Below are 23,859 nucleotides of genomic sequence, written 5' to 3'. Positions count from 1 at the left end.
GTAGGATGTGGATTCAAACTTTTTGTAAGTTGATCATAGCTTCAAATCTACATGTATAAATTGTTTGGGGTTAAGAAGCAACTCGACAAATACAAAACGCGAAACAATAACACAAGAATTTAAGTTCACTTGATCAAACTAGTCATGCTTTGACTAGAGAGAGATTTTATTGATAAACTTCCTGTATATCCTAGGTTACAATAAATTAGATTATTTATAGTGTCGCTGACTTAGTTGTTTTGGATTGAACTTATGGGTCTATGATATCAACAACATAGATCGATCATTGAAATTGTGCATAATAAAACTTGGTCTCCAAGAAATAAGTGAAAAAAGATTTCGCTTCTACCAAAAATTTTCCTCACTTTTCTACTACATGCAACCTCTTGTTCTTTGAACAACGCAACATATGTTCTCTGAACTACAACCATATTATTTGAAGTCGTAACAACTTTGTTTCTGTCTTAGATCAAACTCACATCCCAACAATCTCCCATCGAACCTTTACTGACATCCAAGCAATGTACCATAACTTCAACATCTTAGTTATTATGGCCTTGTTAAACATATTCATTGAATTCTTCGTATCGAGGATCTTATTCAAGTTTAAGGTACCATCACTTATCAATTCTCGGATAAAGTGATACATCATCTTGATGTGTTTCGTTCTTCCATGAAACACTAGATTCTTTGCTAGGTGAACCACGTTATAGTTATCACAATGTAGGACACAATCTTCTTAATCCAAACCCAACTTCGAAAGGAAGTCCTTCAACCAAATAAGCTCCTTGCCAGCTTTTTCTATAGCCATGCACTTAGCTTCGGTGGCTGAAAGAGAAACACTCTTCTGTTGTCTTGAAATCCAACCGATTGATGTTCTTGTAATTGTAAACATATAACCTGTACAAATAAGCCCCAAGTTAGCATCACAAAGCATTCAAGGACGACCTTTTTCCCTCTACAAGTATAAAAACGTGTAAGGTTCCTTTCAAGTAGCATAACAACCACTTTGTTAGATTTCTCACAGGGAATAGAGACTTTTCTTATTGATAACAGGAGCAAGGGATAGAAAAACAAAGTACACAGTAGGCAAAATTGTACTTGTTTATTCATAAACTAAAAGAGGAAAAGATACACACCTCGTACAATATGCCAAGTTATATAACATAAAACTTGCATGAAAATAGGAATTACTTCTACTGCTATATAAAGACCAGGAGCAAGTATTCAAATGGGTTTGAATTATTCTACTTCAAATAAAACGAGCATAATAATCAAAGAATTTGAATTATTTTAGCATTTTCCCCCTTAATTCAGAGTTTCCATTCTTCTTTACTCCAATCAGATTTCGTATCTCTTCATGTTTCACACTTGCCAATGGTTTTGTGAGCAAGCCTACTTTCTGCTCTTTTCCACATACACAAGTCACAGTTATTTCTCCATTTTCCACACATTCTATGATAAAATGAAATCTTATGTCGATATGTTTACTCCTACCATGGAACACAAGGTTTTTCATGAGGTCAAGAGCTGACCTATTATCAACATACATGATCGCAGGTGTTATGTTTTGACCAGTTATATCATTGAGAAGTCGTCTCAGTCATATCCCTTGACAAGCTACGATGGTAGTTGTCATAAACTCTACCTCACATGAAGACAAAGCTACACACCTCTATTTTTTAGATATACAAGTCACCAAATTCCCATTCACATAAAACGCCATACCAGCTATGCTTCTTCTATCATTTACATCCTTTGCAAAATCACAGTCTGTGTACCTAGTGATTTTGATTTCTTTTTCTCCTTTTGTGTATTCTAAACCACAGTCTAAGGTTCCTTTTACACACCTTAGTATAGTTTTCACGGCTTGAAGATGCTTCATTGTTGGTTTTTCCATGAACCAAGTGACCACGCCAACTGCAAATGCAATGTCAGGATGGGTATGTGTCAAATACCCTAGTCCTCCAACTAAGCTCTTGTATTCCGTGGGATTTACCATTTCTACTTCTTCTTCATCTTTTATTAGCTTCAATTTGTCTTCCATCGGGATTTTGGTGGGATTTCAGTCTAACATTCGAGTCTTGGCAAGAGTGTTCTTTGCATATGCTTCCTACTTCAATATGATGCATGTATCTTGTTTATTTACCTCAATACCCAAGTAGTAAGTCAAGAGACCTATATCGCCCATCTCAAATTTGGCATTCATGTCTTTCTTGTAGTTCTAAACACTTCGATCATAGCTACATGTCACCAACAAGTCATCCACATATACCCCAACAATTAGAGTGTTACTATTGTCTTTCTTCGTGTATACAGAGTATTCCAGTGCACATCTCATGAAAAGCCAAACTTTTCAAGTACTTATCTAAGCATGCATTCTAGGCCCTTGGTGCTTGCTTTAGCTCATATAGCAACTTTGACAACCTATAGACTTTTTCGATTTCTCCCTCTTTATTTTATCTTTTGGGTTGTGAAACATATACTTCTTCCTCCAAGTTCTCATTTAGGAACGCATATTTCTTCCTCTCTTCTCTCTCTCCTCTTCATTCTAGGGTTTCTAAGGTTTTAGGTGCGATCCATTAGAGACATCATATTTTTGGTGCTTGCTTTATAAGGCTTTCAAGAAGGAATTTTGTTTGGTTATTTACTATGATAATCAAAACGTTTGTAAACCCTAACTCTGTGTAAATTTTGATTATTATAGAGTTTACTTAGCGTTCTTGATTTTATAGTTTATTGATATCAATAGAAAAAACATAGATCCAATTCGGTTGCATGTAAACTTAAGAGTTAAGTTATTTTCTACCTCATGCAAAGATTTATAACCTATAAAAACCATCACACAAAACCATATAATTAAATTCAATTATGAACGATATGATCTAACAATTCTTATCAATAGCCACGACAATAAATTAAGCATATCATGGATAACTATAATTCTCTAATACAATTAAAGTTAATAATTTATATTACCAAGCCCTAGGATTGGGTATATCTCTGGTTCTTACAATTTAATAATCATAAACAGTTAAGAATCAAGCTAATGTAATTAGAATGATCATCTTGTTGGATTAGGTGTCTAAGACCATAGCTATAATTGGTATAACTTGAATTGATGGTAGCACAGTCCGTTTGGGTTGCCCTCAACCTAGCAATTGGACAACATTATTTTGGACAGAGAATATGATTTATTATTTGATTAATACATTGATATATATATATATATATATATATATATATATATATATATATATATATATATATATATATAATTTGTTAATATATTATGAGAATAATATATTAATTAGAAATTATGATATTTAATTAATAATTAATCAAAAATTAATTAGAATTAATTTGGTGATTAATTAGATTAATTAAAAGTGTATGAGCTGTTTGGCTATTTATTGATAGTTGAGGAAAATGGCTCTAGAACCTCCTTGTATGAGGTTGGACGAAAACTTCTAGGAAGGGTCTTGAATTTTCATCCAAATGCTATTAGATGGAGGCTCATAAGTTGCTTGGTCACCAAGCAAAGGGGTTAGGGTTTCCTCCATAAACCCTAGCTTTGGCTCTAAGCTACCTCGCCTATATAAAGGGCCTTACCCTTCACAAATTTGGTACTCCTAACCCTAGAAGAGGTTTGGCCGAAATTCTCCTCCTCCCTCTACATAATCCTTGGTTGCTAGTCTTGGGTGTGAACCATCAGAGACACGACACTTGTAGTGCTAGCTGCCAAAAGATTTGAAGAAGGATTCAAGGTTGTTTACAATAACAATCTTAAAGATTAGTTTTCTTTTCTTATGAATTAGTTTGTTCATAGGAATTTTTGTATACATAGTGTTCATAGTATGTTACTAATATGTGAAAGACACGGATCAAATTTAACATCCTGTTTCCTACCATTTATGGGCAATGGTGGGAAGTCGATTGTGTAAAGATTTGGGCCTTAAGGAACCAAGCTTAGTCCTTGTGGAAGGAGGTAATGTTGGTTAACAGATTTAACCCTTGAGTTGTGTTTTAGGCCGAATGGTAGAAAGGGAAAATTCATAGGCCGAAGGTATATAAAGTACTATATGAGCATAAATACCATACTCAAATATGTTGGCGTGACGTAGGACAGAAGATCTTTGGAGGATCCGAAATGATTCAATGCATCACTGACAAGATATAAATTTTGCCGAGAAAGAATGAAAGCGACCAGGATCGACAAATGTCCTATGCAGAAAAGAGGAGACGACCCATAGAATTCCGGGTGGATGATTTAGTAATACTGAAGGTATTTCATGAAAAGGCGTTATTCTACTTTGGAAGAAAGAACAGTTAGTAAGCAAGCTTACTACTTGGAATTGACTGAAGATTTGACAGATATTCATGAAGTGTTTCATGTGAGCTATCTGTGTAAAGATTAAGCATATATGATGAAATGGTTCTATTATCCGAGGTGAAACTGGATAATAAGTTAAGTAGAAGAGATCGTAAATGAAAGAACGACTAATCTACTTAATAAAGAAGTGAAGTTGGTGCTTCTCAAGTGGAAACACCATTGAGGCTCAAATTATACTTGGGAAAAATAAGAATGAAATAAGAGTGAAGTATCCCTAATTGTTTTAATCGTTATGATTTCGGGGACGAAATCCTAAAAAGGAGGAGGTATTTGTAACATACACGTTTTGAAATTGTGTATTGTTATTATTAAAAGTGAATAAAATTGAGTGTTGAGTTCTAACAGCTAGTTTTTACTATAAATGAAGTAAAACTATGTTTAGAATCACTCATAAAATATTGGAAGTCTTATGAGATTCCAATTAATAGCCAAATAATGAAAATTTAGCAAAAATATAAAATTTGAAATATGTAAAATTTTATTATTTGATATTGTAGAGAATCTCGTTAGAAACTTGTAGGCGAAAACCTCATCGAAATCCGAGTTATAACGAAGAAGTTATGACCAATCGAAGATCCGCGATAAAACCGACACGGCATCGAATAACGTAAAAAGTGAGTTTTTGATAAACTACTTTTTAGCCTTAGTAATCTAAATGAAAGTCTTAGTATTCTTTAAACCGAGAAGTTCGATAAAAAGAACGCCAAAATCTGACTTCGTATGAAGAAGTTATGATTTTTCGAAGTTTCAGCTTAGTAGTAGACAGCTAAAAACTTGAATTTTAGATTGAGTGATTTTTAGCCAACACAACCTGAACGAGAATTGAAGGTCACGTCATTAGTAGTACAACGGTAAAAAGTCTGATGAAAACGGATGTCGGATGAAGAAGTTATGAATTTTTAACGGATTTTCCTATCCCGGTCTGTTAAAAATAATAATATTAAAATTAAAGTCAAAATTAGCTAAAGAAGTCCAAACGAAAGTTGTAGAGCATAGTTTTAGCTACGCGTGCATATAAAGAACGTCAAAAACGGAGCTCGTATGCGAAAGTTATCGATTTTAGAAGTTTTGGGTTCAATTTCCGAGAATTTCGCATGGTTGGTGTTCGGCCACGTCACCCTCATCCAGATCTCGCCCCGTGTCCGCCTTTTGTCCGAAGCAGCTTAATCATCCAAGCATCTCGCAATGCGTGTCGCAACGCCCTCGCACCGAAGGCTCGGCTAATCCGAGACCGCCACCTGCCTTTCTCGTGTTGACCTGCGAAGCGAGCCAACTGGAAGCTCGCAAGCGAGCCACGTGCTTGCTTCTGATTGCTCCAGATCCGATCCCTCTCGCCTATAAATAGGAGGCCTGCAAGTCTTCCCGGGTAATTTTATAAAATTGCCATTTTTGGCCCATTTTTCCATATTTTCTTCATTTTGACTTTCCCCGAAGCGCCGATATCAATTTTAGCACCCAAAACACGCCCCGAGACCCCCGAGTAGCCCGAAAATTTTATCTTTTTGTTTTTGAAGCTCTACCTTCGCAGAGCCCGATTTTCAATTAAGCCCCCGGTTTTCAACATAGAAAGTCATATTTAAAGCCGAAGTGCTGTCCAAATTACTATTTTAACCCCCGGTTAATTTAACGTGAGTTCAATATATAGGAGCAATTGTATGTTATGTGTTATATGTGCTATGTGCTTTTCAGTGTTATTATTCTGAGTTATTTTCCCGTGTTATTTTTATTCGCTATTTTTAATAGCAAAGTTATACCTTTGACCATGTGATCAGTGAAAAGACTTAGATTCATGCTGGTACTGGTATGTAGCCTCTGGCCATGTAGAACATGTCTCGTAAGAGAATGATTTTTATTCTATGGCATTGGCAGAAGGTTAGATAGAAATGGTATGTAGCCTCTGATCATGTAGAGCATGACTCCGTAAGAGAATGAACTCTATTCTATGGTATTGGCAACTGGTTAGACAGGGCTATAAGCCTGAAATCTACCAAAATATTAATCAAAAATTATATGTCTTCTGTGCCATTTGGGCCAAAGCTTTATTAATGCATATCAGGTATTGAAATCGTTATGTCTTATTGATCGTAAATCTTTGAATCAAATCTTGAGTTGATATTGAAAGCCTGACATATGATACACATATGCTATTGTTGTTCTTGTTCCCTTTGCTTCTGTCATACTGGTATATATAAGGCATAAGATTATATTGTATCTATTTATTGAATTCACTAACGTTATCGTTTATCCCTCTCAATATTTAACAATTGCAGGTGATGAGTATCCAATATAGTTTTATACTGCTGAAAGATTTAGAATAGTTAATAGTATTTCTCTGTATTTTAACGTTCATGTGTGTATATGAATAGTAGATTCTTGGGTAGACATGAAATGTAATAAAACTTAGTCGATTTGTATACAATCTTTTTTAATCACTTTATCAATATAAAATATTGTTTTATAAATATGCATGTAGCATATTTATGAGGAAGTAGCTTAAGGAATAATGTTGAAATAGTATGAAAGTTTGGGTCTTTCATAAATACGAAAGTTGGGGTCTTTCACATTAAGTCCTTATGTTTTTTTTTTCATATTATACTAATATTGTTGTATATAACCGTTTAAAAAATGTAATAAGGTTTTAATTTTGTCCACATTAGGTCATAATGTTTTTTTTTGTACATATTATACAAACATGGTTTTTATAACTATCTAAATAGGCGTAATAAGGTTTTGAATTTTGTCCACATTAGGTCCCTATTTTTAATATTTTTATCATTCCATCTAACTTTTTTACAATTTATATTAGTATATAGTTAGATGGATTCATCATTTCATCTTCTTATTTTAATCGCCCATTCACCACAATCACGGTTTCAATTGAAAGGTTACATAACAATTTTTTGTCATTTCTACACACACAAAATAATAATAATAATAATAATCAAAGTCTTAATGATTAAGGCTATGTTTGGCGCGCCAAAACTAACTGATAAACTAATTTATTTTTTGATATTTTTTAAGTTGTCATGTTTGACAAACCAAAAAATAGCTTATAAGCTTGCGTTTTAAAAAACTACCTTGACTAGATTTTTAAAAGTTTTTTTTTTTTTTTTAATTTCCAAATATACCCCTTAATTAATTAAGAAAACATATTTTTTAAATGCCCTTTTATGTCATTATATAAATTTCAGATATCTTATAAGCATGTGAGGCTCACGACGTGAGAGAGCCCAAAACTGTCGATAAATAGCAAATTCAACCATTTCATTCTTTACACTTTTCTTTCTCTCTCTACTCTCTCTTTCTCTCTCTCTAGCCACCCTAAACCACCCTGAATCCTAGGGAACCTCCCTAGCACTACGAGAAATCCCCGGAGCACCCGAAGGCTCCAAGAAAAATAGTTTTTTGGTTTGAAACTTTTCCCGCGCAGAGCCCAGTTTTCAAGCAAACTTCCCGTTTTCATCAAATAAGATTATTTTAAGAAGCAAATTAATATCCGAATCACCACCTTATCAAGTAAGTGCATAGTTACTTTCATCTTACACATAGATATGAACTATTTAATATAAATTAGGTGCTATGTATGCATATTATCTGTGTTCTTGATATCTGCGTTGGATGAACAAAAATATACATGTTTTATTTGTCTTAAATTGTATATGTATTTTATACATATAATTATGATGGGTAAAAGATGGGTAGATTAAAGATGAGATAAATGATGAGCGATGATATATGAGTGGTAAAATATGTTGAGAAGTGATGAGCCAAGCGATGTACCAAGCGATGACCCAAGTGATGGCCCCGTCATCTAGCAGAGTATGGATGACAACCATGGACTATTCTAGACAGTCCGGTGGAACACTAGCAGGCTAGCAACTTGTAGGTGTTGTGAACGATATGCTCACCCGGTATACTCTAAAAACTCATTGACATGTATTGCGAGTGGACTCTCGAATATAATACTGTCAATAAATGAGATAAACCTTTGTAGCTATGGATTTAGCGCCCGTTGAATGAACCCTATAAACTATGGATTTAGTGTATGCTGTATAAACCCTGGCGACAATGGACTTCGTGCCTATTCCTTAGGAAGAATCCTTTGGAATGAGTGATAGGTGATTCTTAGGGTAGATCATCAAGAAATAAAGAAGATAACGGGGATGGGTAATTGAGTTAATTGTTTGATGATAAAAAAAATAATAACTTTATTATTGTGTGTTGAAAACCCTATGTACTCACCAGGTTTCCCAACCTGACCCACTCAATTTATTTGTATCACAGGTATCGATATGAAGCTACATTATACTGAAAGATTAAAAGGGATGTATATCACTAGTGTAAATGAAAGTAAGGTATGTTTATGCTTATGTTTTCGTATTGACAATGACATCCCAAAGTTTTAATATAAACAAAATACATTTCTTCGGAAATGCTTTGATAACATATTTATCATATTTTTCTGGGAATAAATTATGCATCACTATTCTTTAAAAGGATACTCTGATTTTTAAAATAAAGCATAAACAAATTGATCTTTTCTGGCCGTGAAAATGGGGATGTCACAATACTCATCTCTAAATAGCATGGTGGACCTCTCCCAAGTCACTGCAGCATGATTTGCAGGGGTAAAATCAGTCATCACAAACTTCCACCAGTCCTTCGATCCCAAGAGAAGCTAGTTCATCGCAAACCGGTCTCTCAGATGCTCCAGACATGAACACGTATAAAAAAGCCCCTCAATGTCGTAGATCCATCTCATGGCAGCGATAGGGTCCTGTGTCCCATCAAACTCTGGTGGCTTCGTGTTTTTGAACTCCCGGAACAACAATGGGTCACCTCCCTATGGCCTAGCAACAGCTATGGCCACGGTGGCTGTGGCAACAACAACCTCTGTGACAACAACGTATCGCTCATCAAACATCTCGATCATCGTGGTCTTAATAGACCTAAACATCTCTGGTATGGCCTCTCTGATAGCTTCGGCCACCTCCTCATGAATGATCCTGTGGATCTCCTCATCACTAGTACCACTGCCCCTAAGGTTGTTACGAGTAATCACCATAGTGTCTTTGAAACACAAACACAAAATCATCAGAGACTAGCTCAAATACACACACACACACACGATTACCCACCCCTACATTCTCATTAGCATCCTAAGAATCTTACTTGGGTCACATACAGATCCAGTTCTTTAGTAGTACATAACTAATACTACCTTCCACACCATCATGTAGTCGTCCCAAGTCCTCCTAGGATCCTAATTCACAAGTACTCTATCCCTCACGGATATAAACTACTATCTCAGTAGACTACTTAAATGCTCATCTTGGTATCTCTCCTAGATTACTTCTCTATTCAAGACTCTTTATCTAAGAGGTTCCTGCTAAGTACTCCTACTCAACACATACATAGAGCAAATAGCAAATAATATCAATCAATAGCATCCCCTAGGCTAAGGCATCACGAATCAGGAAACTCTAGCCCTAATTTTGGAAATACCTAGCCTATCCTCTAGCATGCAGCTCTAATATCTCATAAGTATCTCATAATATAAACAAGTAATGGTATTTTGGGAAATCACCGTTCGGGCTCTGGCTGATTGTGCACACTGCTCCATCTCGTTTTCTCTTTAAAACTCTTACTCGTTTTAGAAAAATCATTTCTTTTTAGAAAATTTTCTCAAATCCTCATTTTGAGTCCAGACATACCCGAGAGTACATCTGAATCCCTCAAACCAAGGCTATGACCAACTTGTAACACTCTAATTTTCAAACAAAATTTTCATTTTTAAACCACATAAAACTTAATATCACATGTCTCAAAAAAAACCACAAATGGATCAGTTGTCAAAAACACAAATCAACAAAATGACTAATGATATCCCAGAATCCTCAAACATAATCTCGAATAGGTGTATACAATCAAGTCGGTGCCTTCCCGTGATCCTGAGAGGTACCTGAAACACATATCACACAACACGTTAAACATGAAGCTTAGTGAGTTCACCAAAATACCACATACACAAATAATAAGGCTCTCATGGTTATAGCTTGGTATGGACCCTCTGGTCATGCGTCTCGATGAGGACCCTCTAGTCTCACAGCTCAGTGTGGACCCTCCGATCATGTGTCTCAGTGAAGACCCTCCGGTCTCACAGGTTGGGTTGGAACCTCCAGTCTTGTATCTCAATAAAGACCCTCCGGTCTCACAACTCGATTTGAACCCTCCGGTCCTAACTCAACAAGGCACAAAATAATATAGCATATATCACAAAGACAACATGCATAATATCACATAACTTAGTATAAGCACATAGGACCCTTCGGTCAATAACTCAAATAAGACCCTGCAGTCACACAGTATTACCGCTCAGATAAGTATAGTGAGAAGACTCACCTCGTAAGTAAGCAAGTAGATATAGTACCCCACGAACACTCTAGACTTCACCTATATAATATAATCATCTCTAATTTGCACTTTACAATCATAACTCTAAAAAGTTAGGCTTACCCCTTTCCTTGTTCTCGGAAAGGGTGAAAGACTATTTTACCCCTCCATGGTCTCCTTAACTCATGTCTTGACCAAACCCTAAAAGTCAACGGAAGTCAACGCTCGATTCAACAGTCCATGTTGACCCAACTCGTCAAGTGCATCTATACGACTCATCGAGTTCCTTCGTTTTCTCTGAAGTATTGGGAAAATCCAACTCAACTCATCGAGTTGTCTCACCAACTCGCTGAGTTGTAACGCGTCCAAACTATCAGGGAAAACCCTAGCCAACTCGTCGATTTGGCTCATCCACTTATCGAGTCCATTTAGTCCATTCTCTCATTCAGACATTTTTAAGTAGAAATAAAGCCTCATACTCTAGATGTAGCCTTCTAAAGCTAAAATATCACATAAAGTTGCAAGCTTTACGTCCATGCTTGGCATCTAGGGATCTAAAAAGTTAGGCTAACCCCTTTCCTTGTTCTCGGAAAGCGTGAAATACTATTTTACCCCTCCATGGTCTCCTTAACTCATGTCTTGACCAAACCCTAGAAGTCAACGAAAGTCAACGCTCGAGTCAACAGTCAATGTTGACCCAACTCGTCGAGTGCATCTATGCGACTCATCGAGTTCCTTCGTTTTCTCTGAAGTATTGGGAAAATCCAACTCAAATCATCGAGTTGTCTCACCAACTCGCTGAGTTGTAACACATCCAGACTATCGGGGAAAACCCTAGCCAACTCGTCGATTTGGCTCATCCACTCGTCGAGTCCATTATTCCATTCTCTCATTCAGACATTTTTAAGTAGAAATAAAGCCTCATACTCTAGATGTAGCCTTCTAAAACTAAAATATCACGTAAAGCTGCAAGCTTTACGTCCATCCTTGGCATCTAGGGCTCAAAATGCCAAAACAAGCTCTATAGAGGATTTTATGCATGAAAGCTGGCTAATAGCTTGATAAAGCTTAAATCTTTAGGCGCTCACACTATCCAGATCTGAAGTCTCAACTCCATGGCCAACTCAACAACTCAAAGGCTAAAAAGGAAGATAGAAATGGCCACAAATTCCCGAAAGAAGAGATCTAACCAAACAATGATCAAGGTGATACTTTTTACCTCCAAAAAGCAGCTAGCACTGAAAGAACACCGGATCCATAGGCTTCTTCTCGTTCCAAGCCTTGTACTCTTCTATCTCCTTCCAAGAATGCACCAAATCACACACTTTTAGTCTCTCTCTCTCTCTCTCTCTCTCTCTCTCTCTCTCTCTTTCTATATATATATCAGATGATATCGGCTCGTTTAGGGTTTCTCTCAGGGTGTTAAAGTGATAAGGGAGGCGGAAATGAAGGCTTAAGGTCCTTTAAATAGGATACAAACCCTGAAAATTAGTGTTTTCACACTAATCTCCTACTCATTGAGTTGGGGTCCTCCAACTCGTCGAGTAGACTCTAAAAATCACATGGCCATTGAATCCTCTACTCGGTGAGTTGGGGCTTCCAACTCGTCGAGTTGCTTTGACAACATGAATGCAAATTAATTAAATATTATACCTGGGAGTTGGGATGTTACACAATGGTATTTATTTGAGAACGGGTGTATAAGAATGGATAGGATGGATGCGACTTGAGTTGTTACTTAGAGGACCCGAGATGATTCTTGAGGAAAGTATGGGTAAGTGTGGAAGGTAGTATTGGGCCCGTACTACTGGAAGCACATGATCCATACTCGACTCGAGGAAATTTTGGGGGATTATAAGGAACTGGTTAAGGAACGTGGCACGTTTTGGCACCCTTATTCGTTGCGGTGTATTTCCGCCTTTATCGGGTATAATCGTACAGGTTAAGGATGGGTCAGAGGATTGTTCGGCCCTCAGTGGCCATGCCTGTTAGGTTTCAATGGTACAAAAATGTGGAAGTTAGTTGATTTCGAGGTTTGGAGGGCCTTGCTCAAGTAGTGACAGTTAAGTCGTGGGACTCAAGAAGGAAGCGAGTGTGATGAATGGATCGAGGATTGCAGCCGAAGATTAAGTGGTTGGCAGATGGATTGGGATGTCACTATCATCGATAGTGGTTATATACTTCTAGCTTTTCGCGATCGGAGGAAAGAGAGAGTGGTCATGTGATTTTCAGGGATAGGATGTAGTCCCCACATGAGTCTAAAAGATTATGGTTTTCTTGTCGACGGGTATAGCACTGTAAGAATGCATAAAAGAATTTTTGCGATGTGGTTGCTTTGAAATGACATCAGGGGTCTGCTTTCTTAAGATTAGTTAGGTCAGGTGCTAGTTGATTGTTTCAGGAACCAAGGGAAGTGAATCAGTAAGAGCAACTTATGTTGTCTCTGATGCTCTGATGTATTCTGACTAAAAGAATGATGCTTCTTATATCTATGGATAATGCTCGTGATGGATTGTGTTCCAGGAATTATGCGCGGTGTGTGGTAGTTCATTTGTTTCTAGATGAAGAATTGGTGTCATAAGTGGACATAATTATTGTTTTTGCATCTACATGGGATTCTGATATTAGAGGTGGCTATAAAAGGGACGTTTTCAAGGTTTCCATTTGAGATCCGGAATAAATTTGTGTTCGTTTGATCATTAACCGGAAGACCGGTTTGAGATGTGGTATGTATGCAACGTCATTTGGTGGTAGTTCGAACCCTAATGGGGGAGAACCGACTATTTTGGTCGAAGGATCAATTAGAATTGTTGTCATCGTATTTAAATATTTATTTGAATAAACTTAAATGATATATCAAAAAAGAAAATTTTATAACTACCTATTCGATTTTTATGTAAAATATTCCGTACATATATCTTTTATTTTATGTGTTCCGTAGCTGGGTGAGCGACACGTCGTTATCTTTTTGTTTTTCATTATTATTATTATATTAATACTAGGTTAAAACCCGTGGAACCCACGGGTGCTGTTTTTGAATTGAATTTAAAAATTAATTATTTAATAAAATATTATATCAATAATTCTGATAACTTATAAATTGTAATATTGAATATTTAAATAAATTTTTTTATTGGTAATTATTTAATTACTAACTAAATAGGAAGTATTTAATTAGGAATGAAGATTTTTGAAAACTATTTTTTTTTATTCATCATTCTAATTGGACATATGCAGATGATACAATACCAATGTGTGTAATGAAATTAACATAAAATACAACAATACGTAATTATAACAAAATACAGTAATATGATGGATTAAGTGTGATTTCCTAAAATTGAATAAAACGACGTTACAAAAAAGTTGGCTACAAATTTCGAAAAACTTCCTTATAAACAACATTGGAAGTTTTATTTGTGAGTTTGCCATCTTTATCTAAAATTAATAATTTTAATCCCTCTCTACTCTGAACTCTAGATAAGGCAACATACAATTGTCCATGTGAAAAAACTGAATCTTTCAGAAACAGACCAACCTTTGACAACGATTGTCCTTGACTTTTGTTAATAGTCATTGCAAAACATACAGCCAAAGGAAATTGTCTTCTTGTGAATTTGAAGGGAATCTTTTTTTCTGATGGAGTTAAAGACATTCTTGGAATAAAAGTCCGATTTCCAATATTAGTTCCAGTTATTATACGTGCCTCAATAACACGTTTGCCCAATGATAACACCTGTAGTCTTGTGCCATTACATAAGCCGTTTTTCTGATCAATATTTCTCAGTAACATTACTGGAACACCAATTTTTAAAACTAATTTATGATTTGGTAAACCGGATACTTTGAGTCCATTTAATACATCAGGAGAGTATAGATTTGCATCAAATTGATCATGGAGAAATTCGGATTCACATATGCAGTCTGAACTTAAATATTCAACTTGATCTCCTGGAAACTTCTTCAGTAAACGGTCGTTTATTTCCTGGACAACTTCATTTTTTGGAGCAAGTATCGCTCTTTCTTGGAAATAATTTATATCGCTATAGTACTCTAAAATTGAAGGATATACAAACTCAATTAAGGAACCTATAGGATCATGTGAATCATTAATGAGAATATCATCCGGAATATCGATAATCGTTTCACCGTCGTTCGGACCACCAAGTTTTCCTTCTCCTATATCCAACAACCAATTTGCAAAATCTCTTATTTTTCCTATATCTGATTGATCCCTTCCAACAGTTAGCCTCATGTTTTTTGTTAATCTATGGACTTTGCAATGTTCCCATAAATATGAAGAACTCAAAGAAGCATTTATAATGTTCTGTCTACTGCCACCCGGCACAACAGGTAGAATTTGTCTAAAATCTCCTCCAAAGACAATAACTTTGCCTCCAAATGGAATATTTGAGATGGTTGAATTTACGCACCTTAATAAATCCTTCAAAGTTCGATCTAAAGCTTCAAATGCATGCTTATGGACCATAGGTGCTTCATCCCAAATTATCAAAGAGGTTTTCCTTATTAAGCTTGCCAACTCACCGTCTGGATTTATGTTACAAAAAGATCCTCTGTAAGCTCAAATGAAATTATAAATCGAGAGTGTGCTGTTCTACCACCGGGCAATAATAAGGAAGCAATACCACTTGAAGCAACATTTAATACAATATTTCCTTCAGATCTAATTGCTGCAGATATTGTTTTCCATAAAAAAGTTTTACCCGTTCCACCATACCCGTAAACAAAGAAGACACCTCCTTTATTTTGTTGAATAGCACTCTTGATGTTTAGGAAAATGTTCCGTTGCTCATTTGTTAATGCAAGAAACATACGATCATAGTCATTCTTTATCACGGGAATGTCGTAATCTAGTTCCTCGGTGATAAGTCGATTGTTTGAAGAAGAAACGGATTCAACATCTGGGTATGGCATGTTTTTGAAGTTTTTGAGAGTAGAGTTGTTTCGAAGTAAAATTTGTTGTATTTCGAACAAAGTTAAGTTCTTAAGTTCATCTACTCCGAGAGACAATTCTGCACGAAAATATTAAATAATTAATAAAATACGTGGTTGATATTTAATAATTTCATTACTGATTATTTAATGGGTGTTGAAAAATAAAAATAAATTAATTTTAAAAAAATAAGAAAAAATGTAATACCTGCTGACTTAAATCTTCGTCGTTGGCTATATAGAATTCCATCTGCCAAATATTCCCATGTATTTTCCCAAACGATCTCTGGTTTAGACATACTATTACACATCAACAATGTAGCAAATAAAAAGCGTAGATAAAAACCAGATCCAGAATGACTTGCTTCTTTAATTGCATCAATGTATTCCTTGTCATCATCTAATAGCCCGAGTGCATAACATGCATCTCTAAAAGAAGAATGTGTTTCTCCATTTACCGTGCGAATTTCATCAAATGATGTTGGTCCTTTTACTTTATTTAAAAGAATCCTTAAGAAATATGCTTCACCTAGTTTAGGTGAAACTGAATGAATTCTACCGATGGCTTTTCCTACTTTCCTTCGCTTCCAAAACCGACCATTTAATATCCAAACAAACTTTGTAGGGAATTCAACATATGTGAGTTTTCGTGCTTCACTGTCGATTGCATTAAACTCCATCCAAGCTGTGAACTTTGAAGCGGCAACAGAAGGTTTGTCAAGAACATCATCAATATCATCATCTTCGCCATATACAATCTGTTGTTGATTAGGAAGATGAAAAGGTAGTCTAACAACAGAAGGATATCTGCAATGAACATCATATCTAAAAATTCGCCATGATGCTTCACATGCTGATAAATATCTACAATCGTAATATTCAGCTATTTCATCGACCGCATCATTATTTTCACATTCATTGTTGGTTGGTACAACAGCAACTGTAGCTCTATCAGGACCCTTATTTATGTATTTAAACAAATACTTTATAGAAGATCCCTGATTGCACCATTCAATATTAATATGTGCCTGATATCTTTTCAATAGATATTTGTTGTATGGAACAACATTTCTATTATCCAACCTTACACCTGATTTTTCTACAAAATGACCATCGTTTCTTCGCCTATATAACGGAAAACCATTCTGATCAACAGACGAATGATTAATGAATTGTTTTGGAAAGTTTTTAGAGCACTTTTTATCCACCATGCATGGACAATTCATATTTTCAGCTCCACATGGACCATGAATCATAAACTCATTTACAAGTGAATACAATTCAGGATCTTCAATTCTGTCTGGTATCTCTGCTGAAATTTTTGGATCGATAAGTTCAACAGTTGGTAGCTTGTTGTCAGAATGCATGAATAGACATATATGACTATGCGGCAAACCTCTTTTTTGAAATTCAATGGTATAAACATCTGTAAAAGAATTTGACAAAAAATAAAAGAGAATGTGATTAGATATCAAAACATATTTAAAATATAATAATAAGATCAATGTTTTATAAAAAAATTAAAAATATAGTTTTAATTACATGCTTGAACTTTGCCGAAAATTTGATTCTCCCTTAAGTCTTTAATGGATGCATCAAGCTTGATCTTAAACAACCTACATAGTATATCAGGTCTGTCTTCTGGTTGAAGTGAAGTATCCTTAAGAAACCTTTTAATCTCAGGCCATTTGGGATTACACGTAAAGGTTATGAAGAAATCAGGATATCCAAACCATTTACATAGTGACATGGCATCCAAATAGTTTTGCAGCATATAGCGTGCACCTCCGGTAAAGGATGAAGGTAATATGACACGTTGGCCGACATTCGAGATATCAGTCATTCCTTGAGCTTTTTGGTTACGTAAATTTTCATAAGAATCACATCTAAGAACATGTTGTTGCCTACGTATGTAGTACATTCTCTCCGTTTCCATCATAGTATAGGCATCTACCAGAAATTGTTGAAACAACCTTCTTGAATTAAGTATGAGAGAGAACGAATGATCTCTGTCTTGAATCCTATAAGCGAAATATTCTCTCATTGTACATTTCGCACGCTTGCTATTGGTCGTAAATGACACACCTCTATGAAGAATGTCAACACTATAACCATCATCCCCATATGGAAATAGCAATGGATATTGGAGAGGAAGGTACGAAGGATGCAATTCACTGATACGTTGTAGACAACCATTTTTTGTTTGAACGACGATATCCCTCTTTTCGATTGAATCCGAAATGTCACCAATTATTAAAGCAGCAACCTCAGAAGCAGTCGGTAGGTTATATGTTCTTCCATCTTGCTCCCTTCTCCCGATAAGTCGTAATTTCATATCAACTTCTGGATTTTTTTGAAAAGTATCTCTTACCATTCTATAAGATCTAACCAAGACATTATTTGAATCCAACATCACCTTAATATCTTTAACAATATCACTATCAGTTGATGTTGATTGATCTTTGTCACCACTAAAATAAATAAATTTATACATAATATTAGTAATATATACATAATATATATATATATATATATATATATATATATATATATATATATATATAATAATAGATTATGAATAAGAAGTTTGAGAAAATACCGAAAACATCTTTGTCTATTTGTAATTTCGTTGTCAGTGTCATAAATGTATAACTGAGAGAATTTTGGTTCCGATCCTTTTGCTGGCAAAAGACTTCCAATACTATGATAATTTTGACCACCCAATCTGAAAATGTAAGGAGCGTTTCCTCTATTGATTGAAGAGTCAATTTTACCACCCATCGACGTGAAAGAAAACATTGAATTGTAACATCGAATGTTTTTCATGAAGTGTTTGCTTTTTTAATCCATATTTCGAAACATTCTTTCATAAGTAGGGGGTGCATTCTTTAAGTCTGGAAGTTGAACTTTGCCGTAACCACAACATAATGAATAATCCGTGTTCCCATTTTCTTTACCTCTAATGGATTCATTTCTCCATAACTTTGCACGACATGTTTGACATACAACATCTTGATCACCATGATCCAAATATTCTGTAAAATAAAAGCGTTGAATAAAATATCAATGAATTTTATAATTATATAGAACATAGTATCTGAAATGTAAAATGGATTTTATTTTTTCATTACCATTTGAGATACCAACTATACGATTTTCATTGTTCACTTGATGTATATTTTCTACATCTTCTGTCAAATCAATCAATGGGATAGGGGATAAATGTCTTGTCTTCGTTTTTAATTTATGACATCCTGGATTTAACTTGATTGATGATGAAGAAGTTGTTACTGTAGATGCATTTTTTGATGTCATATCATTTGAAAGTACATGGTACTGTCTTTTCTTTGCTAACTTGGAAGTGATATATTTATCGAAACCAATGTTATCTGAATAAAATAAAAATAAAATAGTTAACTAAATAAATAAATATTTACATAATGGATAATATTATATTTTAAAAACCATAAATAATTACCATTCGTAATGTTAGATAACGGATTTATAACATTTGTAATGTTAGAAAATGGAGTTCTAACATCTGTAAAGGAAGGATAGTATTGTATGGTTGTGTTATGCTTTGCAGGTGTTGTAAATGAATTGACATTTTGAGTTTGACGAACAATGTTGGTTGATTGATCTGCAAATAGAAATAACTTATAAAACTTGTAAATATATGTATTCAACTATATAACAGTAAAAGATGGAATATAAAATACTAATACGGTTATAGTTAATGGTTTTTTTGAAGAGATGTTGTAATGATATACTTGGAACGTTTGGTATTGTTTTTATTTTCTTTGATCTTTTATTTTCCAAATATATTTTTCTTTGTCTTCTTTTCTCTTTGGCCTGCATGTGGTACATGTTACTGTTGTTTTCTGCATAAGAAGACATAGGTTAGGAAATGAAATGTGAAATTATGTACATAATATGTTTATATAATACAATTGAAGTTAGTTAGAATTAAATAAATAATGATAATAAAGTAAATGTATTTAAAAAGTTACCTTTATTAATTTGTTTATTAAAATGTTAGCATCATGACTCATCATCCTCATTTCCAACCTAGGGTTTATTCGATTTAAATCTACTGTTTCCCCAATTTCAACCAATCGTGGGTTCGGATGATATCAGGGGTTAAAACCCTAGATCTCCATGGAATCAATGAAGGTAAAATTGTGTGATACACGATAATCGTGATGATTATAAATTGGTTATTGATCTTATGTATCTATTCAAGATTATATTTTTACAATTAGAAAAACATCTATTCCAGCATATTGATTATTGATGTAAATTTCAACCATAAATTCATAGAGAAAACAAAGTGATCTAAACTGATAATACTAACCTGACATATGGATATGGAAATCTTGCAGGTAGAACTGGAATGAGGATTACAACTTTAACGAAGCAGTTTGATGTAAGCTTAATGAAAAAAAAATCGCAGAAACAATTGAACATTAAGAAGACGAATGAGGTGTTTCAAAATTTTGGATTTCACGTTTTGAGTTAAAGTTATATGCTTGAATATTGGAAAAAGATTACGATTATATGATTTTATTGTTGTTGGATCTTTATTAGATATAATTTTCTTCCTGATTTTTTGGAATTTAAAAGATTACAACTAAAAATTAGTTTAATATTCAAATTTCATCTAAAAAAGGAGTATAAAATATTAGGAAATAGTTGGTTGAATATAGGTTATTTACAGAAGATAAGTAAATATGCTGCAACCATTAGAAAAATGTATGAATTAATTTTAGAGAATCAAAGATATAAATTTTGTTTACAATTGGTTATTGATTATTTATTAAAAATAACATATTTATCGTGACAAAAATAATAGTTATTCTAAATAATAGACATAAATGTTCCATGTTTAAAATAATCAACATAAAGATGCAAAGGTGGTTATGGTTAATATTTATTATTGGAGTCAAATGCAGTTCACGTGTAAAAGCAAAAATGTTCGCATTTGGTAATACAAGTCAAAATTGGGTTTCGCATATGAGGTTGTATGGATTGGGGTTAAAGATGCGAAGGTGATTATGGTTAATATTCATTTCGTATTTGGTGAGACAAACAACTCAAATGCGAATGAACTAAAAAAAAATGACTGGAACATGCGAAGAAAGAGGGTGAATGAAGAATGTGAATTTTACAGTAGAATGCGAATTGGGGAAGAAAGCTAAGAATTTCGCATTTTTATTATACAAATTGATTGATTGATTGATTTGTCTTAATTGTTAATTGCGATATATGAAATACTTATCAAGTTAGGGGCAATATGGTCATTTTGAAGTAAAAGAAGCCTTGGTTATTAAATGAATCATACGAAGGATCTGTTATTTGATTTTGGAATTGGGGCGAATAATCGAACCATTTGGAGTTGCGAATTTGATTTTGAAAAGCCAATCAGTTGGGTTCGCATATAAAACAGATAAGTTTTGATTTTGGATTAGCAATTGGGTTAATTGGTTTATTGATTGAGGGACGATTCGTGAAGAAAAATGCGAAGTCAAGAAGGACTGTGAAATGTGATTTGTTCAATATTGGAGTCAAATGCAGTTCACGTGTAAAAGCAAAAATGTTCGCATTTGGTAATACAAATCAAAATTGGGTTTTCGCATATGAGGTTGTATGGATTGGGGTTAAAGATACGAAGGTGATTATGGTTAATATTCATTTCGTATTTGGTGAGACAAACAAATCAAATGCGAATGAACTAAAAAAAAATGACTGGAACATGCGAAGAAAGAGGGTGAATGAAGAATGTGAATTTTACAGTAGAATGCGAATTGGGGAAGAAAGGTAAGAATTTCGCATTTTTATTATACAAATTGGGGAAGAAAGGTAAGAATTTCGCATTTTTATTATACAAATTGATTGAATGATTGATTTGTCTTAATTGTTAATTGCGATATATGAAATACTTATCAAGTTAGGGGCAATATGGTCATTTTGAAGTAATAAAAGCCTTGGTTATTAAATGAATCATACGAAGGATCTGTTATTTGATTTTGGAATTGGGGCGAATAATCGAACGATTTGGAGTTGCGAATTTGATTTTGAAAAGCCAATCAGTTGGGTTCGCATATGAAAACAGATAAGTTTTGATTTTCGATTAGCAATTGGGTTAATTGGGTTATTGATTGAGGGACGATTCGTGAAGAAAAATGCGAAGTCAAGAAGGACTGTGAAATGTGATTTGTTCAATATTGGAGTCAAATGCAGTTCACGTGTAAAAGCAAAAATGTTCGCATTTGGTCAAAGATATAAATTTTGTTTACAATTGGTTATTGATTATTTATTAAAAATAACATATTTATCGTGACAAAAATAATAGTTATTCTAAATAATAGACATAAATGTTCCATGTTTAAAATAATCAACATAAAGATGCGAAGGTGATTATGGTTAGTATTCATTATTGGAGTCAAATGCAGTTCACGTGTAAAAGCAAAAATGTTCGCATTTGGTAATACAAGTCAAAATTGGGTTTCGCATATGAGGTTGTATGGATTGGGGTTAAAGATGCGAAGGTGATTATGATTAATATTCATTTCGTATTTGGTGAGACAAACAACTCAAATGCGAATGAACTAAAAAAAAATGACTAGAACATGCGAAGAAAGAGGGTGAATGAAGAATGTGAATTTTACAGTAGAATGCGAATTGGGGAAGAAAGCTAAGAATTTCGCATTTTTATTATACAAATTGATTGATTGATTGATTTGTCTTAATTGTTAATTGCGATATATGAAATACTTATCAAGTTAGGGGCAATATGGTCATTTTGAAGTAAAAGAAGCCTTGGTTATTAAATGAATCATACGAAGGATCTGTTATTTGATTTTGGAATTGGGGCGAATAATCGAACCATTTGGAGTTGCGAATTTGATTTTGAAAAGCCAATCAGTTGGGTTCGCATATAAAACAGATAAGTTTTGATTTTGGATTAGCAATTGGGTTAATTGGTTTATTGATTGAGGGACGATTCGTGAAGAAAAATGAGAAGTCAATAAGGACTGTGAAATGTGATTTGTTCAATATTGGAGTCAAATGCAGTTCACGTGTAAAAGCAAAAATGTTCGCATTTGGTAATACAAATCAAAATTGGGTTTTCGCATATGAGGTTGTATGGATTGGGGTTAAAGATACGAAGGTGATTATGGTTAATATTCATTTCGTATTTGGTGAGACAAACAACTCAAATGCGAATGAATTAAAAAAAAATGACTGAAACATGCGAAGAAAGAGGGTGAATGAAGAATGTGAATTTTACAGTAGAATGCGAATTGGGGAAGAAAGCTAAGAATTTCGTATTTTTATTATACAAATTGATTGATTGATTGATTTGTCTTAATTGTTAATTGCGATATATGAAATACTTATCAAGTTAGGGGCAATATATTTTATTTGAGTTATAACCAAAATCAACTAACTTGTCCAATTTAAAACAATAAAAGTATCCAAAAATATTCAAAACCAATAATATTTGACATCCTAAATACCCCAAAATAAAAATCATACCAAGCAATTAAAATATCTTTATAACCAAAACAAATGATCAAAATATATTAAATGTGTCTTATAACCGATAGACACTCACTTTTCAATTTTTGGAATCAAGAGTGGAGTTTCCTCTGCGGTTGACTTTCTTTTAGCCTTAGTTGAACTTAAATCATATCCAGAATCAATATCATAAATTTCTTGGAGGTTGCGCTTCAAATCACCTGATATTTTGCAAGGACTTGTTGCGGTTGACTTATCAACTGTTGAGGGTGTAAAACTTTCGTCTGTTTGTGAGATCACATCCTAATTTTTTTAAAAAAAAATGTTTGATTCCTAAAAAAAATAACTAATATAATTAAAAGTTTATAAAATAAAATGAAAAACCTTTTGAACAGGCTGTACAACATCATCGGATTCCAAAGCAACTTTATTTAAGGCGACAGATTGATTACTCTAAAAAATAAAATGGAAATATGTTAATCGTTATGTACTTTAACATTAAAGAATTGTAAATTTTCAACAATAAAAAATTACATACCATAAGTTCTATTTTACTTTCCAATTCACAAACAATGGACATATCTTCTGTAACTCTAAGA

The 23,859-nt window shown here is 34.1% G+C and overlaps 2 protein-coding genes and 1 pseudogene across 2 annotated transcripts; all 3 read right to left on the bottom strand.

The window, feature by feature from the left end:
- Positions 1-739: 739 nt before the first annotated feature.
- On the bottom strand, positions 740-2,047 carry LOC145039835 (secreted RxLR effector protein 161 pseudogene; annotated as a pseudogene).
- A 7,189-nt stretch (positions 2,048-9,236) lies between these two features.
- LOC145039834 (uncharacterized) lies at positions 9,237-15,275 on the bottom strand. Its single transcript, XM_078987839.1, has 2 exons — positions 14,321-15,275; positions 9,237-9,463 (listed from the first exon to the last, which is right to left on the bottom strand). Exons 1-2 carry the CDS (start codon positions 15,273-15,275, stop codon positions 9,237-9,239), a joined length of 1,182 nt encoding a protein of 393 aa, XP_078843965.1.
- Positions 15,276-15,340: 65 nt separating this feature from the next.
- Positions 15,341-18,520, bottom strand: LOC145039833 (uncharacterized). Its single transcript, XM_078987838.1, has 4 exons — positions 18,339-18,520; positions 17,282-18,210; positions 15,948-17,165; positions 15,341-15,819 (listed from the first exon to the last, which is right to left on the bottom strand). Exons 1-4 carry the CDS (start codon positions 18,518-18,520, stop codon positions 15,341-15,343), a joined length of 2,808 nt encoding a protein of 935 aa, XP_078843964.1.
- Between the last annotated feature and the right edge of the window lie 5,339 nt (positions 18,521-23,859).

The sequence above is a fragment of the Lactuca saligna genome, chromosome 4 (assembly GCF_052625555.1).
Source record: "Lactuca saligna cultivar CGN05327 chromosome 4, ASM5262555v1, whole genome shotgun sequence".
In the NCBI taxonomy this organism is placed as follows: Eukaryota; Viridiplantae; Streptophyta; class Magnoliopsida; order Asterales; family Asteraceae; genus Lactuca; species Lactuca saligna.
The sequence above is the reverse complement of the archived record's forward strand: the minus strand, read 5'-3'. Positions and strand labels throughout refer to the sequence as shown.

Coding starts and splice junctions, on each gene's coding strand:
- LOC145039834 (XM_078987839.1), bottom strand. CDS start 15,275: ATGGTCCATAAGCATGCATTTGAAGCTTTAGATCGAACTTTGAAGGAT. Junction 9,464..14,320: donor ACAATCGTTGTCAAAGGTTG/GTCTGTTTCTGA, acceptor TGTGTTTCAAAG/ACACTATGGTGATTACTCGT.
- LOC145039833 (XM_078987838.1), bottom strand. CDS start 18,520: ATGGGTGGTAAAATTGACTCTTCAATCAATAGAGGAAACGCTCCTTAC. Junction 18,211..18,338: donor AATAGACAAAGATGTTTTCG/GTATTTTCTCAA, acceptor TATTTATTTTAG/TGGTGACAAAGATCAATCAA. Junction 15,820..15,947: donor ACGAAGATTTAAGTCAGCAG/GTATTACATTTT, acceptor ATTTTCGTGCAG/AATTGTCTCTCGGAGTAGAT.